The 17,811-nt window shown below is 34.2% G+C and overlaps 1 protein-coding gene across 1 annotated transcript; it reads right to left on the bottom strand.

The window, feature by feature from the left end:
- Window positions 1-172: 172 nt before the first annotated feature.
- Window positions 173-17,119, bottom strand: LOC127879788 (dynein regulatory complex protein 11-like). Its single transcript, XM_052426843.1, has 18 exons — window positions 16,976-17,119; window positions 14,598-14,688; window positions 13,986-14,222; window positions 13,689-13,808; window positions 13,349-13,537; window positions 12,682-12,753; window positions 12,067-12,275; window positions 10,449-10,557; window positions 8,802-8,930; window positions 8,143-8,218; window positions 7,576-7,724; window positions 7,034-7,158; window positions 5,989-6,179; window positions 5,333-5,532; window positions 4,610-4,693; window positions 3,230-3,407; window positions 2,503-2,741; window positions 173-810 (listed from the first exon to the last, which is right to left on the bottom strand). The coding sequence occupies exons 1-18, from the start codon at window positions 16,984-16,986 to the stop codon at window positions 661-663; spliced, it is 2,559 nt and encodes an 852-aa protein (XP_052282803.1). The 5' UTR covers window positions 16,987-17,119; the 3' UTR covers window positions 173-660.
- Between the last annotated feature and the right edge of the window lie 692 nt (window positions 17,120-17,811).

Raw genomic sequence — 17,811 nt, 5'->3', positions numbered from 1 at the left:
AGAAATAACAGATATACCGGTAAATCATTTTCTTCTGACTAAATATTGAATACATCCACAGACAAAGATCTATGAATGTTGATATTTTTGTAGGGATTTTTCTGCGGTAGCTTGTTTGAAATATCTTTGGTTGATAAATTAGATCTGATAATAAAAAATCCAGTAACACACATTTTGTTAGTTTGTAAGTGTATTTACACATGCATTAACACAGACATTGGACGGATTATTAAAGATGAATAATATACACACAACCTAATGTTACAGCAATATTTTGTTCAGAGGATCTGCTAGTAAGGTAAGGCATAGCAAAATTATTTTTGTAATAAAAAGGTCCATCTCCACATTATTATATAAAACTAGGTATCTATATAAAAAATAACTATTAATTGAAGCTTATACTTTACTCTCTTTAATACTTAATACCACATCAGCAGTTCTTGTAGTGCATAAATGCAAATATTTGCATATTTATCAACAATATCATATATTGCAAAATGTTTAACAAACATATCACACATTTATCACACAACAGTTATCACAATTAATCATATGCTTAATTCCATAAAAGCAGTTTCAGTTTATATTTTAATTTATTAAAACATATCTTCAGCTCAAATAGAACATGATGTAACACATGTTTAACTGTAAGACTAAAGCTTATTTCTTCTTCTTCTTTCCTTTCTTTCCTTTCTTTCCCTTTTTGCCCTTTTTCCCTTTGCCCCCTTTTCCACCACCACCACCCTCCTCATCGTCTCCTTTAGCTGCCCTGGCTCGCTTCTTGCCGAGAGGCGTCTTGGCATACCACGCCTACAAACACAACATATTCTTATGTAAAATACACACAATGAATTTTGATAATTGGAATAAGTTTTACAATCCTTTTCCTACAAACTTTTCAAGCGGTCACATTAATTTAGTGTCCATCATGCAATCAGAAGTGTTTAATGTTAAAAGGCACTGAGGACTGTTTCTACACAAGAAAACAGAGTTGGAAGATCTCAATAAACTTCTGGCTTTCAAAACCAAACAGAACCAAACTGAGAGGGCCATGATGGCCCTGAAGCCCTAACCTGAGTTCATGGTACACCAATTGTTGAAGAATTGACCTGTTGACCGTAGGTTTTGATTTAGCCCAGATTCAAACATGGCCTTGATATTGTGAAGATAAACATTCTGACCGTGTTTTATAAAGATTGAGTTTAAATGTGACTTCTAAAGTGGTAATATGTTTGTTTCTAGGATTTGTCATGGTGACATAGTTTTTTGACACATTAAACACAGATTATAACTTGGCCTTAACATTTTTGAAGATAAACATGCAGGCAAATTTTCATCTTGTCATAAATGTGGCTTCTAGAGTAGTAACAAGGCTTTATTATGCTTTGACCCCATGACCTAGTTTTAGAGACAAGTAACCCAGATTCAAACTAGGCCGAACTATTTTCAGAGCTAACCTTCTAAACAAGCTTAGAGCATAAATGTGGCTTCTAGAGTAGTAACTAGGTTTTTTTTTACCAAAAGAGTTAGTGACCTAGTAATTTGGATATACATTACCAAAAATGGCTTACCGGTAGATATTGTAAAGTTAGCCATTCTTACAAAGTATCATCAAAATTGAGCAATGAATTTTGAAGTAGTTTAAGTTTGTTTCTAATATTTGACTGGGTGACCTAGCTGGTCAATGCATATGACCCAATTTAGAACTCTTGCCTAGTTATTCTGACCAAATGTAAAATGAAAACAAGCTAAAGTCGACAACGAACATCTGACAACTTTAGAGAATGGACATTGCCATTGCTAACCATGAGCACTTTGTACTTAGATGAGCTAAAAATGTATTTATAAACTTATCTGTGTCTGGAATAAAGATAAATACATCAAATAAAAGGTGTTGTTTCCTAAGCAGCAGCATATTTTGTTTATGATAAATTCCATGTTTAAGAACAGGTGCAGTTAAACATTAAGCGTTCTAATGTTTGTTAACCTAACAGGGTGGTAAAACTTATATAATCTTTATGTTTTTTTATTTTAATTAACATGTCACTGAAGTGCATTTCTTAATGCATAGAAAGCCAATCTAGTAACAACTTTACATTTTAATCATCTAACTACATACATGAACTTAAGATGAAGTAAGTTTGGGCTGTTATTGTAACACAAAATTCATGAAGAATGTTTGCAATGCAGACAACTGAATTATAGAATTGAAAAATAATTATTGCCAAGGGTTTATTTGTTATTTAAACAAAAACATGTTATTAAATTTACAATGGCTTAAAATTATTTAAATGATTTAAATACTATATACCTTATTGTTATTATTCATAGGGAATGGTTTTTTAAACATAAATATAATGTTTGATTAAAAAAGATCTGTTGTAGACTGATTTTACTTCAGTTTTTTTCTGCACAATTTTTAAGCATTATTAAACTTTATGTAGAGTTTTTTCTTAAAGAAAATAAGCAATTAAACAGGAAGTTATATGCCAGAAACTTCACCTTGAATGACTCCTCCTCCTCCTTATAAATGGGGTCAATGCGAGCGAGTGGGGCAATAAACTCAACTGCCTGTAGGGGGCGCTTGGAGAGCTGCTGTATACGTCGGTCCGTCAGAACCTGCCCCACAGCCGTCTGAATATGACCTGGCGTGTAACCATCGGTGACCTTGGCGAGTGAGCTCACATCCAGGGTGTTCATGATCATTCCGTTGTTCTTGATGATCAGACGCCGCCATAATACTGTTGGCAGACATGGTAGAGATACTATCTATAATAATACTGGTTTTAATTTATGTATTTGAAACACCAATACAAACATATCTAAAACAGTGAAAAGTCTTTGGGTTAACACAGTTTTGGAACAACAAGCTTCATATTTATGTTTAAATTGATAAGCAAAATATTTACTGATTATTATGAAATGCTGACCCAACAAATGTCCCCAGAGGGTCGCCTTGCTTTTCATATTTATAACCAATACTGCAAACTTAACCCTTTGCATGCTGGGAAATTTGTGGTCTGCTAAAATTTCTTAATTTAGCATTTTCTTTGATTAAAAAAAAAAATTACTATCAGACTAGCAAACTGTTTGGATCCTGATGAGACGCCACGTTCTGTGGCGTCTCATCTGGATCCAAACTGTTTGCAAAGGCCTTCAAAAATTTGGTTCCAGCACTGAAAGAGTTAATAGCAGACTAAAGGTAGACAACTCCAGAAGGGCTACTCACAATGCCTGGAGGCGTAGTCTGGCCTGGGGATGAGAATGAGACGCTGATAGCAGGTCGTCAAGGGCTTCATCTCCCCCTCAAACGGGCAACGAGACGTGCCAATCAACAGCAGACGGTCATCCGCTTTGATGGTTTTCAGCGCTTTTGGTAGTTCCTTCTTAAGACGTTTTGGATCAGTCTGAGAATATTAAGGAGTAAAAATAAAATATGAGTGCTTTATGAAGCCAATCAAAAGCAATAGTATGACCAAAAATGCTAATGGCATGTTTGCGTTGTGGGTAATATTGAAATGATGAATATCATATAATTAATCAAAATTGCAAATAATGTGACTCCCTTAGTAAAGGTTGAAAATAAACACAAACAATAACAATGAAGTACAATATTTGCTAAAACAGAGCAAGGTTGAAGACAGAAAAATGCTTCACAAATGATGAAAGGTTAAGCATCCCCCTAAAAACACCCTGATTTAAATCACACCTCATACCACATGACAACATGTAAGAGAAATGATGTAAAATATGTCAAAATATAAAGTGCAATTAAATCACTCAAACAACACATTTACTTCCATTTATAACAGACCATCATTTGGTAGGTGAAAAGGTAAATACCTCCTGTGAAAGCATTATAAAAGATGTGTTATGTATATAAATACATAATTAAGAGAACAAAGGATACATGTAATTTTAAATTTAATATTGATTTGTTTTTTTATATTTTGGCTGCAGTATTCCATTGCACTTACAAGACCTAAATACTTTTGTTTAATGTGGGTAAACAATCTCATTTAAAACTACCATAATTAATCTAATTTGTGGACACTTTTAATTTTTCAGACACCCCCTTTTTTAGCTTAAATAATTACTTTTCTCTGCTCTAAATCTTAGGTTGTACAAGTTTTTGTCCAAAATTAATGACCCTAAATTTTCTGACAGTTTATTTTACAAAGTTATTTTACCAGAATTCAACCCTATGGCGCTTATCTGGTGACACTTCCATCAATCATGTTTACACCAAAATTAAGGTCATAATATGCCTTAGTGCAATAGATCATAATGTTTGCGTTATTTTGTAGATAACTATGTATATCGGTAATAGACAATGGTTTCACCCATCAGCTCATAGTGAAACATACATAAAAATAATTTATACTAAACTGAATGGCATTTTTACAAGCACATGCTATTATTCCCTTAAACAATCGATGCTATACATATTGCATACCCGTATCTAATTGTCAATGCATTATTTTTTGAGTGTCTATGCACATCCATATTATTGTCGCTAACTTTTTGGACACCAAAAAAAGTTATAGAGTAATTATGGTAATCATCAGGGTCTCTTTTACACTGGTTTGCACAATGCTTTTATACATACTGGGTCTGTTTTTGGAATCTTCTTCTTGAACATCTTCTCACAGTCGCCCACATAGAAGACAGAAGGCTGCAGGGCCCGGCCAACCTGACAGTAGAAAATAATCAAATAAATAAATGACAGCATTCTATTGATAGAACATGAATAATTTGATACAACTCTAAAGTAGAAGCTGAACACGACTTCTTTTTCATAAACTTGACCGTCTGTATTTGATGTAATTATAAGTATGTTTCAATAACCGTGTGCACTCTATGTAATGCTCCATATATGCAATATTCTATCAATAGACTATCGTGCGATATGCACAAAATTTAATACAGAAATAAAGAAACATGAACAATTATGACGTCAACATGAAACTTATGAATACTGTATGCAGTGTTTGCAAATACAACCTATTTATTGGCTTGGACAGAAATTTTGCTATGTAAATGTAACAGAACATTATATGTATAGTTTTGTATAGTTTTGTGGTACACTAATAGTCATCCCCATTGTCACTTAAATGTTAAATTCAATAAAGGTCCAACTGTTTAATTATAAAACCAGCTGCAAATTTGAGTATTATAAGCAGAAAGAATTCAAATTTACTCCAAACACAAGATTAAACGCGTTGCACTACCCAACTAGACTGATGAATTCATTTCTATATAAATTCATTAAAATAAATACCGTATTACTATGAGTAATTTTATTCCTTGTATTCAGTGCCCGCATCTTTACCTTGAACAAAAGATGCATAAGCATTTTGAGGCCGTCCTTGCCCGGGTATTTGCCCACAATGTTAGCAGGGGAGATGTCAAACAGGTTTGCGCCGGTCTCATTGCAGATGGCGTGCACCAACATTTTCTTGCCTGTACCGTGGGGCCCTGCCAGGAGGATTGACTTGGTCAGGGGGGCCTGCTCATGCACTGCTGGGGAACCTGCCAACACAGAGGACATTTTTATGCTTTAACCCTTTTAGCGCTGGAACCAAATTTTAAAGGGCTTTGCAAACAGTTTGGATCAAGATCAGACGCCACAAAACGTGATCCAAACTGTTTGCTATTTTGATAGTGGTCTTTGAAAAACAGTGAAAAAAATGATGATTTTAGAAATTCAGCAGACACCAATTTAGCAGACGACAAATATCCCAGCATGCAAAGGGTTAATGATTTTACTTATGTCATAATATATGTGTAATATGCGCACAATTTACACAGAGTACTTTTGGGGTTATGAACATCAACGTGCTGTACTAGTGGGGCTTTATTTCCACTTTTCTATAATTTGAAAACTGGAAGGAAGTGATAACATTACAACAATTCTTCCATGTCTAGACAAATTTACATTAAAATTGTGTATTAATATATTTTAATTCAGGAAAGAGAAAAGAAAACCTAGCGGTAGAATTCCAAACTCTGTGACCAGCCTGCGCACGTCGCTGAGTGAAGGCATGGGCTCGATGTTTGCCTGGCGGAGTGTGGTGCCCAGGAAGCTGTACTCGCCCTCAAAGTCTGCCAGCCGTATCGGGGGACTGCGCACTATGATACCCTGCATCACCAGCTCCTCGTACAGGGACTCTATGGTTCTGAAATACATAGACCCATTGTCACTCATATACACACTTTGACACATTTTAAGTCTCTTAGAAAATCAAATAAAATTTAAGACCGTTCGTACAAGATTAAAGTTTTGAAGCCGTGATTTCCGACCCTGAGATACTGATGAGCAGCAAACGGCATAAAACCTGAGCAGACTGTGAGTTACACTCAGGCTGTTCTGTTTTTTTGCTAGTTGCACACAGCCATTTTCCCTTTGCTTCGGAGCGGGAAAGAGTTTAACTGCAAGGATTACATTCCATCATGATGCCTGCATTCACAAAGTAACAAACCCATGTGGGATAGACTTTCTGTTGAATACTGAAAACCTGCACAGTATCATGACAGTTTTTCCTTTTGCTTAGTGAGGTGATAATGTTTTTCTTAATATTTGGACATTTTCTGCAATACATTCGTAAAATAAAGACACATAGTATGGGTAAATACTTAATAAGGTAACTTAATTTATACTGCATACTACAAACAATATTTTGCTGTCCTCTTTTTACATCATCATCAATAACACTATGCAATATTGCATTAGGAAGCCCAATTGAAGAAAAAATTGTGCCTTATTACCGGTAAGCATGATTTTTTCATTTCACTAATTCATCAAATGTTACTTCATATGTCATATTATAAACGGTAATATAACAAAACTAACAAGTTTCACAGAATTTAATTTGCAGTCTTTACTTTCAATAGCGTTAACAAATGCCATACACAATAACAAAAATAGTGTTTTAGTTAAATTTTTAAGTACATGTCTATAAATCAAATATAAACAAGATGAAATATAAACAATAACAACTGATTCTGATATGAGTCTACTGCTGCATAATACCTGTCTGGAGTCAGATCCTTTTCTTTTTTTCCCTTCTTCTTGCCCTTCTTTCCACTCTTCTTCTTTTTCTTCTTTTTCTTTCCTGATTTCTTCTTCTTTTTGCCTCCCTTGTCTCGATCTACAGCCTATATAGATATACAGATAAAAGAGATAACAAATTCTGAAGTTAGCAAACTGGAATGAAAAAATACTATTAAAACCCCCAAAAAAGGAAGGAAGGTAGAATGCAGTAACAAACATTTGCCTTGTCTAAAACTTCATCAGTAAGTTGACAGTAAAATAAAAAAAACTTTATTCTGCTTTAGTTGACAATCATACATTCACAAAAGGTTCTAGGTTCTTGGCTGTTTTGGGTGTCTTTTATAAAAATTAAAGCTTATAAGATGTTAATAACAAGAATAATCACATCTATTCACAAAAGTAAAAGGTTAACGAACACAGCTACATTCAAAACAATAAATATAAAATCTGTTTGGTTAGGTAAATTTTCAACAACATGCACAAACAATCCAAGGTTAATAACTGCATGATGTTCCACTTACAGCTTTCAGATTTTTCAGCTCAGTTCTCATCAATTCATCAACTTGTACTCTGATTTCCTCTTCTACCTCCTTTCTCTTTTCCTCCTTGATAAGCTCAGAGTCGTGCTTTTGTGAGAAATTTTCCGCCTCATTACGCGTTTGCCACACACCTGCAGAAAAGAAGCTTTGGTTGTATCAATACAATCACACATTATAAGAAGTTTAGGAGAAAAGGAAATATTGCACTCCAAGGAACGATGTCAATCAAAGCACAACAAAGTAAATATTCACTTTACGCCTTCGAATAATGACTTTGATGCTTGACAGACAACAACAGCCATGAATTTGAATTGTCTCTGTTTCAATATAATCAAAGGTAAAATGAAGATTTGAAAAGGTGGTAAGGAATTATCAAGTAGAGAGGAAATGAGACATGATCAGTGAAATGCGGTTAAATGCATATGCAAAAAGTGTCTTCTAAGATTAGCCTGTGCAGCCTGTTTTTATAGAGTTAGACTCAAATATAGACAAATCAACATCGCAACCCTTATACATGCATTATGTAACAACCTGCGAGACCCAACTCACCTTTGTATGTCTCTGTTCCCTCGTTGACAGCAGGTATGAATGTGGACGGCGCCATCTTCCACCCCTCCTCCTCCTCCTACAAACAATCACCTCACAGGGTGAACATAAAGACATCCAACAGAATATGTCTCTTAAGTATGACCCTTGTTTTCAAGATGGTGACTAACACTCAAAAATATAAAAGTATCCATATTTAAAAACTTAATTTAATATAAATTTTACGGATGAGGCTTCTTTAATTGTATTAAATGTTACATAATAAAAAGGAAAGGATCACAATGCATTTACCATTTGAAAAACAAATTATACATGTACTACATAGATACACATTTCATGACAACATGATGTTTTGAAAATACTCACTGACGATTCCTGTTTATGAAAATCAGATACATAAATCATTCAGTGGATTAAGATACAGGTTTACACAATTGTTATTTTTCTGCAGTCTCAAAATATCTATAAGTAGCATACTAGAATATGAGATTTTGTCCACATAGTAATGGGAAGCAGAAGTAGTGATCATAAGTTTGAAATATGTTGTAAAAGCTCTGTATTTATTCATTAATTTTTGGGAAAAAATAAACCCATAAACAAAAACATTTCTTTAATACATAAACAAAACACATATGTTAATCCCATGAAAATAAGAATCTTACCTCATCATCTCCGCCTTTGCCTTTCTTTCCTTTCTTCCCTTTTTTGCCTTTCTTTCCTTTCTTGTCTTTTTTCCCTTTTTTGCCTTTCTTGCCCTTCTTTCCCTTCTTTCCATCCTTTTTACCATCTTCCTGTTGGTTGTTGATAACAGTGTGATAAATTCAAAATATTCATATTTGTTATGTTAACATTTCATTAAAAATATGTTCTAGTATAGAATCAATAAATATCAAATAAACATGATAATAAGTTATTAGGAATTGAATAAAGTGTATTTATTATAGTAATATTTCAACAATAAATTGATTGACCAATGTGTTCATGCATTTTAATACCAACACACGATAACAATCATACAGAAAATTATAAAACTTTCAACAGCGTACAAAAAGAAATAATTCCAGTTAAAATATTGAATTGGTTTCCATAACTTCAATACAGATGCAGAAAAGTGATGCATGAAACTGAAAATTGAATATAATCATAAAGTAATGGGTTGATTGGTAAATGCAAAATTAATTGTGAAAGTGATTTGAGTTCAAACATTTAGATATCCACTGAAATATAAGACCGTTAAAATATTTTGTAATATTTGTTTCCTAATTTTACTTCAACTTGGTACAACTACAACTATGATATTAAGAATGATAATATTTTTTTTACACTTTTTTTGTAGCTTGGCACAAATATTCTCAATTTAAACATAAACCTGTGTGAATCATACACAAAAATAATTTCACAACATACTTCGTACAACAACAATTTAATCACTCATGTGAAATACAAGGACAGAAGACGGTGTCTGAAAATCTAATACGAGGCTACCTCACTGTCGTCCCAGTCAGAATAGGAACTTTCAGACGTGTACGTGTCAGAAGTTATGGCAGACTTATTTCGGTAATGAAACTGTCGCTGTTTACAAGATGTATGAAAATGTATTTTATCGTATTTTTGTTTGTACATTTAAAAGCAAAGGTTGTCACAGAGAATTGTTACTGATGTAAGGTATCATTTAAATTTCAAACATTAATACCAAAAGGTGACACAAATATAAGTTATGCATGTCATACCAGAAATAAAATGTGTTAATTCATTTTTTGTTTAGTTTGCAACATGTATAGAAAGGCTTTGATAAAAATAAAGAAGATAACATCATAACCAGAAAATATTGTTATGATCCAAAACTTATGGAAATATTGGCTCAAAGATTACAAAGATTTTATGATTACCAGCACACCATTTAAATTATCATTTGTTTGTCTACTTTAATCCTGTTATTTCAAAATGGAAACATATGGCATGGGAAAACTGGTATTAATGAATGCATGTTCAGTGTCATCCCAGATTGCACAGGCTGATCAGGGACGACACTTTCCACTTTTATGGTATTTATGTTAAAAGGAGTCTCTTCCTAGCTGAAATCCACTGTACGCAGAGAGTGTTGTCCCTGATTAGCCTGTGCAACCTGCACAGGTAAATCTTGGATGACACTTTATACACATGCATTAAGGCTGAAATCCACTGTACGCAGAGAGTGTTGTCCCTGATTAGCCTGTGCAACCTGCACAGGTTAATCTGGGATGACACTTTATACACATGCATTAAGCCCAGTTTTCGCAGACGGCTCATATTTTGACTGGAGATTCTACCTTTCCAGCAAGCTCGGCCTCCACCTCCGCAGGATCCTTCTGTTTGAAAATATTGGCGGATCCACCGTCATCAGCGTCTGGGTATTCAGGGAACTTGCCAGTGGCATCCCTGTAAAATGTACTGACTATTTTTAGCTGAATAAACCAGTAGTGTGTTCAGCTAAGATTAATGTCCAATATTTGAAAGGGTCAGTTTGCTGCCAGCATTTGCAAATGATAGCAAAAGAACTAGGGAGGTAGAATGCATACCAGTATGCTCATTATCATCATAATAAAGTAAAAATGAATCAGCAATTATAAATTTAAATAAAAACAATGCATGACTTTCGCAAAGGCTGTGCTGTTGTTATATATCACATCTCGGTCCAAGAAAAGTTACCAGAAAACTGAAAAGCAAATTTTTTGTATCCCATCATCAGACGTGCATTGTCGAAATAAACCACTGTGGAATAAATTTTCCTCTATTTCAGCAGTGCTGAAATATAGCTGTCATGGGTGGCGGAAAATGGTCATATTACTCGGAATCAACTATAAAGTAATCATTTTAGTAAAATCGAAATCAGGTTCAACAAAACAAACAATTTGATACCAAGATGTAATATATTTTTAACACATAATGCAACTCAAAAAGCAAAAAAACATTATTTACAATATTAAGTGCGCGTACTTGTGACGTCATTATTAACACGTCATACGACACAATGCATGTTCTTTCACGCTAAAGCTGCAGTTGTTTGGTGTGTTTTTTTCCATTATTTCTTAAAAATCGGGGACGTGGAGGTATGATTAACAAAAAAACAGGTTAGTACCTGATCTTTTTGTAATGTATTAGGCTCGGCACGATTAAAATAATGAAACAATGTTTGCTTAAAATAACGTTGGGATTGTCTGTGTAGTTCGATTTTCCTATTCTTTTTTTAAAGAAATAATTTACGACTAAGAAAATTGATGGGATAAATCAAATACTAGGTCGGTGCCAAATAAAGCAAAGTTTATATTGCTCTGCACAAAAATCTGAACCACTCGCCAAGGCTTGTTGGTTCAGATTTTCTTAGCCTCGCAAACTAAACTTTGCTTTATTTGGCACCGACCTAGCATTCTCTATTTATACAAAAGAGTGAAGCTTCAGTTATAAATTGAAATTACCTTAGATCACATTTGATAACCAACTTTTATACATTAGGCTATGAAAGGTGAGTTCACGTACAACCTTAATTGAATGTTTCTTAACAAAATGCAAAGAAATCTGCACATGCATGGCTTACTTGATACAAAATAGTAAATCATTATTCAGATCAGCACATTATAAAACCTCATGTAAAGCCAATCAAGAATTTTTTTCAGTATTATCTAAACCCTTTCCCGCTCAGAAGCAATGTGAAAATGGCTACACGCAACCAGCATAAAACCAGAACAGCCTGCGAGGAACTCACAGTCTGTTCAGGTTTTATGCTGTTTGATGCTCATCATTATCTTAGGTTTGCAAATGAAGGTTTAAAACTTGAATCTAGTAAATAAGGACATAAATCTTATTTTTGAAGGGACAACAAAAGTGTAAAAGTGGGTATCTGAGGGGTTAAGGGTTAAAAGACATCATGAGTCGTTGACAGCCCCGTACCTGCACTCTATGAACCACTGCCTGATCTGGTCCATCATGGTCTCCTTCATATCTGGCCCCTCTGACTCCCGGATCTTGTCCTTGATTGTGACGAGTGCCTGCTGAAACTCGTTCTCATGCATCTTTTGAGTGAGGCGTCGCTGCTGTTCTGTCTTGCTTGACAGGGCTTGCGGGGTGTTCTTGACACTGGGAGGTAGTGGGGGCGGGGCCTGAACATGGAATTCATGGGAGATTGGTGAGTGTGTCTTGTACATACACATGGCAATGTTAAAACGCATCACAGACAATAAAGTTTTAATTACACATTTAAGCAGAAGTTTTAGTATGGTATACACAGATCTTTCTTCACAGATATTTTTCTTAATATTGTGAAATGAAACACATGTGTGCATAACTAAAAAAATGATACTTAACATTACATGCTGAATCTCGTATATCTGAGATTAACACTAAAGTTGTTTTTTTTATTAAGTGCATATACTAGTAACAATTTTTTTTTATTTGGCTGCAATCTCAAGGTATTCCTGTAAAGAAGGAGTTTTAGCACACACAAGAAACAAAACCAGTGAACAATGATAATATGACTTACAATGAAAGAAAAAGCAATCTGCTTACCATGCCAATAAATATCATCTCTTCTTCCCTTTCTTTCTTTGTTTTTCTACGCTGGAAAAAGCCTTTCCATACCTGAAGTAAAATAACACAAATGATTAAATGAACATTAACAGTGATAAATTCAGTTTAAAGATGTTTATAGAATGCTATAACACTTCAAACCGAGTTCTCATTTTTTTTATAATACAAATACCAATATCAATACAAGTATTCATAGTAATTCACTACTAGCACTTACAAGATGATATGCATGAAAGAACAGTTTGACAAAGGAATATGTTTAAAGTCACAAAACCAGTTTAGTTTAAACCTATTTATTTTAGCTCGATTGCATAGAAAGTAATTCCTACTTATTTGAAATGCTCTCGAGTCCGTTTCCTGGGCCTAGAACCAGTACTTGGTGTCTATATGGGAGATCGAAAGAACGCTCCCACAGCGTTTAATGCATCATAATGTGATGCACAGCAAAAGCTGACCTACCAATTGTGAAATTAGCCAAAAGTAACAAATCTGAACATCTGGCTAAAGATTTTTTGTTTATTACTTTTTTGTTAAAACTCTCACAAATATATAAAATCTCTTCCAAGGTACATGCATTTAGCAAAACAAAATTGTTTATCCGGTGGTAGCCCTGCATGATATAACAGCATAAGTGAATTTCACAAACCTTCTGGATTCTGGTTGCGGCCACATCTGGATCAAGTGTTGGAGCACCACGCCTGGCGGCCTCTCTCTCGCTCTCTTCTTGCCTTCGAATCTCCTTCATGAACTTGGCACGCAGGCGACCCTGTCGCGCTCTTTCATGAATCTGGATCAGCCTTATAGCCTCCTCAAAGGACATCTTGACTTCTTCTTTCTGCAATACACAGGCAGTAAGGGATCGATAAACAAGATACAGTTCAGTTTTTTAATTTCTTTAGATCTTAAGAATGTTGATTTTTTAAAAATCTTTATATGGTCTACTAAAAGCTTCATAATGGCACTGAATAGATATTTATATTATTTACCGTGTCTTTGTCCTGAGGTCCGAGTTTGGTGAGAATTTGGCCCAGCAATTTTTCTCGTTCTTTTAATGCTTCCATCCTCTCATTGGTGAAGTACTTGGGGATTGGAATCTCTACATCATTCTGATTCAAACGAAAATGTATAAATAAATAAAATAGATAGTCAATGCCATGCACATGAACAAGGATGCTTGCTACATTTTACACTTGTACCTCTTGCAAAATTCACAAAGAAAAGTATTTTGGTTTTTAACCAAAAGCACTTATTTAGTTAAATCAATGTTAAAAAAATATACTCACAGGTGTCAGTTTCAGATCCGAAAGCACGTCATCAAAGTAGTGGTACTCTGAGAACTCAAGGTTCACCATCTCATGTTTAAGCTCGAGTATTCTTCCCATAGTGCCATCTAGCACATGACGTAGTACTCTTCTCTTTTGAGGATGAACAACCTGATCATAACTCATTTCCAGCTTACGGAAGATCTGGATGTATTTGATGTACATGGTTGCAAGCAGTTGAAAGGCAGCAAGGCGATCCTAAAATGCATAGTTACAACAAATTTAGAAGCCTATATCTCTCTATCTTTCTATAACATGTTAAATGAGCAGTTCAAGCTAATAATTTGAAAACACTTGTCTAATTCAACCAGTACCAGTGCTTATATTTAAATAGTTTGTTGAGTGGCTCAGTAAGTTGGCAACATCTGGATGTAATTCTTGTGTCATTTACAAGTTAGATAACACAGAATAAATTTTATTTAAAGTCGGCAAGATAATTAATAAACAACATCAGCTGAAGCTCTCATACCACCCACTATGTTAAGTAAGTATGTAAGAAGTAAAGTGAGGTTCACAGATTGACTACAATAACAGCGAATATAAGACTAACAAGTCCAAGGAGTCAATACTCACTCTTTCTGGTTTTGGAGGTTCGGCTGGTATCTCCTGCACCAGAAGGTCCATCAAAGCCGACTGAGCCTCCGCCCATTGTTTGTTGTAGGTGCTGGAAATAATCAGTTTTACATTTATACACAGTCAATATTTAAACAAACTCTTTATGCAGTAAAATAATTAAATAAACCAATTCTATTGCAAATACTAAACCCCTTATAGGTTTAAGAACAAAATAATGGCTTAATGACAGTGTTTAAAATGTAACTTGGTGTAGTACATTCTTGCAATAATATTTGCTTTACAATATTTCAGCGTTTGAAATGACTATACACTTTCACTGTCTGCTATTTTAAATTACAAATAGTTAGTTCTAGCTTTTTGCATACATAATCATATACACGCCAAGAGTCTCAATTTGGCATGACAGTCCCGCTTTCGAGATGTTTAAAATAAGACATTCTTCAAAAAAAATTGCTTGTTAACTCATTTGCTGTAAAAGCTGCACTCCAAACATAATTGATCTTGTTGTGCTCGCATGCTAGCGCGTATGACCACTGTTGCTAATTGCTACAAATAGGTGCATTGTTACTGTTACATGCTTCTGAAGAAAAGATGAATGCTTTTGTTTTTTTTCTACTTTTTTGTTTTCTTATAAACTAGGCCCTTCTTCTGCAAGTCACTCCCTCTCCCCACTCCTGGCATCTATCTTTTTGTTTACATTAAGAATGATACTCTCTATAAGACTTCACATGCATGCCCTCCAAGTATTTTATTTCACTTGCATTACTAAGGTTGAAAAAAAATACAAACGCAAAATCAGGTATAATTGCATTACAAAATCTTACTTTTGCATTACAAAATCTTACTTCAAATAAAATAAAGAAAATTTATACATATTCAATAAATTTTATTGGTTCTTTTCATGATTTTTTCACATAAAATACCAAGTGAAGCTGACTGACTACTGAAGTGGTAACACAACACTTTAAACAAGAGTCACAGTGACCTTGACCTTTGACCTAGTGACCCAAAAATGGGTGTGGTGTGTAGAACTCATCAATGTGCATCTACATATGAAGTTTCAATGTTGTACGTGGAAGCTATTTGATTTTAGAGCAAAATGTCTCGATTTGCAGAAAATGTTGCACAAAATAATCATAGATTCCAGACATTAGATGCGTGTTCAGTTGGAATATCCCCGTTACGATTGGATGTTTATTATATCAAATCTTTTAATAGTTCAATTAATCAAATTTAGTTGTCCCCATGCCTTTTGCAATCAAGCACTCTCCCTTTCTGATGTGATGTCTCGATACAAGGTAAACATACATGTAGTGGACTTTATTGTGATGTGTACTATGGAACTATCGGCTTTGCATGGTTAAACACGCTATTAATAAACAATTTTGACATGGATACAACGAGAAATAAATCAATCTTTGAAGGTAAAATCTGTTATGGCTGCATTGTTTGCATTAATGCAGAAATTATTTTACTTGTTTCTTTACATGCTTGATAAGCATTAACCAAAGGAAATTTCAAAGATATTGAAAAGTTACAAAAGTGCAATCCTAATTTTTTGTGTCTTTTTTTAGCCAAAATCATAAATCCGCGAATTTAAGTGTACAGGAAATTTCAACAATAAAATTACATGCACACCAAGATAAATTATTTTAAAATATATATGGAAGGGACTTGTTGAGTTGTTGATTCTTTTTGAGCCGTGGGTATAGAGATCGAGTAGAATCCCTTGATGGAACATTTGCATATGATGCATTGCATTACGGCTGATAAAAAATGCAACAAAATAGCGTATGAGTCAATATATTGTAATTCATCAAATATTCCCTTTGTTATGTTTTGTTTATATATTGTTCCTAAGTAACACAAAATTGTTTATTTATGATTACTTTTCATACTTCATTATAAGTTCATGGTCTATTGATATTTGTTCACAAGAAATTTACCTCCTCTGCAATGTCAGCTTAAAAGCTATTTCCAATCATGAAATTGGAATAGCCAATCAGATTGAACGGCTTACCAAGAACCTATTTTCAAGATGGTGGATTGACACCATCAAGACAATCGCTTATTTTTTTATTATCACAGACTATTAACATTTGAAAAAAAATCAACAAATATAAAACCCAGAGGTTAATAGTTATGTTTATAATGATTCATTGTCATATATTTATAAAATATTTGTGATATAACAACTTTATGAAAATTATCCACGACTCAATAAGCATTAAGCATAATTAAATATTTAATAATCATAAAAATTATATAGATTTGAAGCATGCCAGGGATATCTTTAATGAGTTGAAACACGTTGAATGACACTATCAACACGTAATGGATGAAAATAAGGTAGGATTTTCTATATTGAACTGTACCTGTGTGACATTTTAACAAGTCAGGTCTATTTTCTGCAAAATGTCATTATTAAACGGGCTGTTTACTGCATTTATCACTTCTAGGGCGCCATATTGTTTAGTATCACAACGTCGTCATGGAAATATATTAATATTTCCGGTAGCGGATAGTACGGTACGATCAAGGCTACATTACACTACATAATGAAGTATTTTTTAAACTCGAAAACCATTCTCCAAGCAGAGTTATCGTTCGTGCCTCAACATACACGTAATGAATGTAATGAACCACAGTGTAAGAGAGTGCTCGAAAACATGTTTTATAGCTTAGACACATCTTAGAATCGTTACGGGTAAATCTAATGTATACATTTATAGTGTAAGAATTTGAGTTCACTATAAAATTACTAAAATATGCCAAACTTTAGAGAAAAAATGCTATGTGGTGTGTTAATTTTCATTTGAAAACTACAGACAAATAACTTATTCTGTCGAAACAATGCCGATTTAAATGGAGTTTTCGTTGTTATGTCCAATAATACACATTTAACTATAAATTGAAACATATCACATGCGAGTTTTTGTATTTTTTCACGTAAAAAATCGTAGGTATTCATAAATAGGGCCGATACTATGGATAGACATGCTGGCTGATGTGGAGCGAACAACATTCAGTTGTTTGTTCTGGTACGACCCCCGAGTGGTGACGAGCTTGGATACTCTCTTGTTCTTGACGTTGCCGACCGCGGTGCCCATGTTAGACTGTGCCTGAGCAAGAAAGTGATAGAGAACTGTGGCGGGATACACTGAGACAATATTTGCATATGGCCAAACGAGATCTGGTAAAGACATTTAGA

Source organism: Dreissena polymorpha, chromosome 1, assembly GCF_020536995.1.
Source record: "Dreissena polymorpha isolate Duluth1 chromosome 1, UMN_Dpol_1.0, whole genome shotgun sequence".
Lineage (NCBI taxonomy): Eukaryota > Metazoa > Mollusca > Bivalvia > Myida > Dreissenidae > Dreissena > Dreissena polymorpha.
Note: the sequence above shows the minus strand (reverse complement) of the source record. Positions and strands in the feature narration are given on the sequence as shown.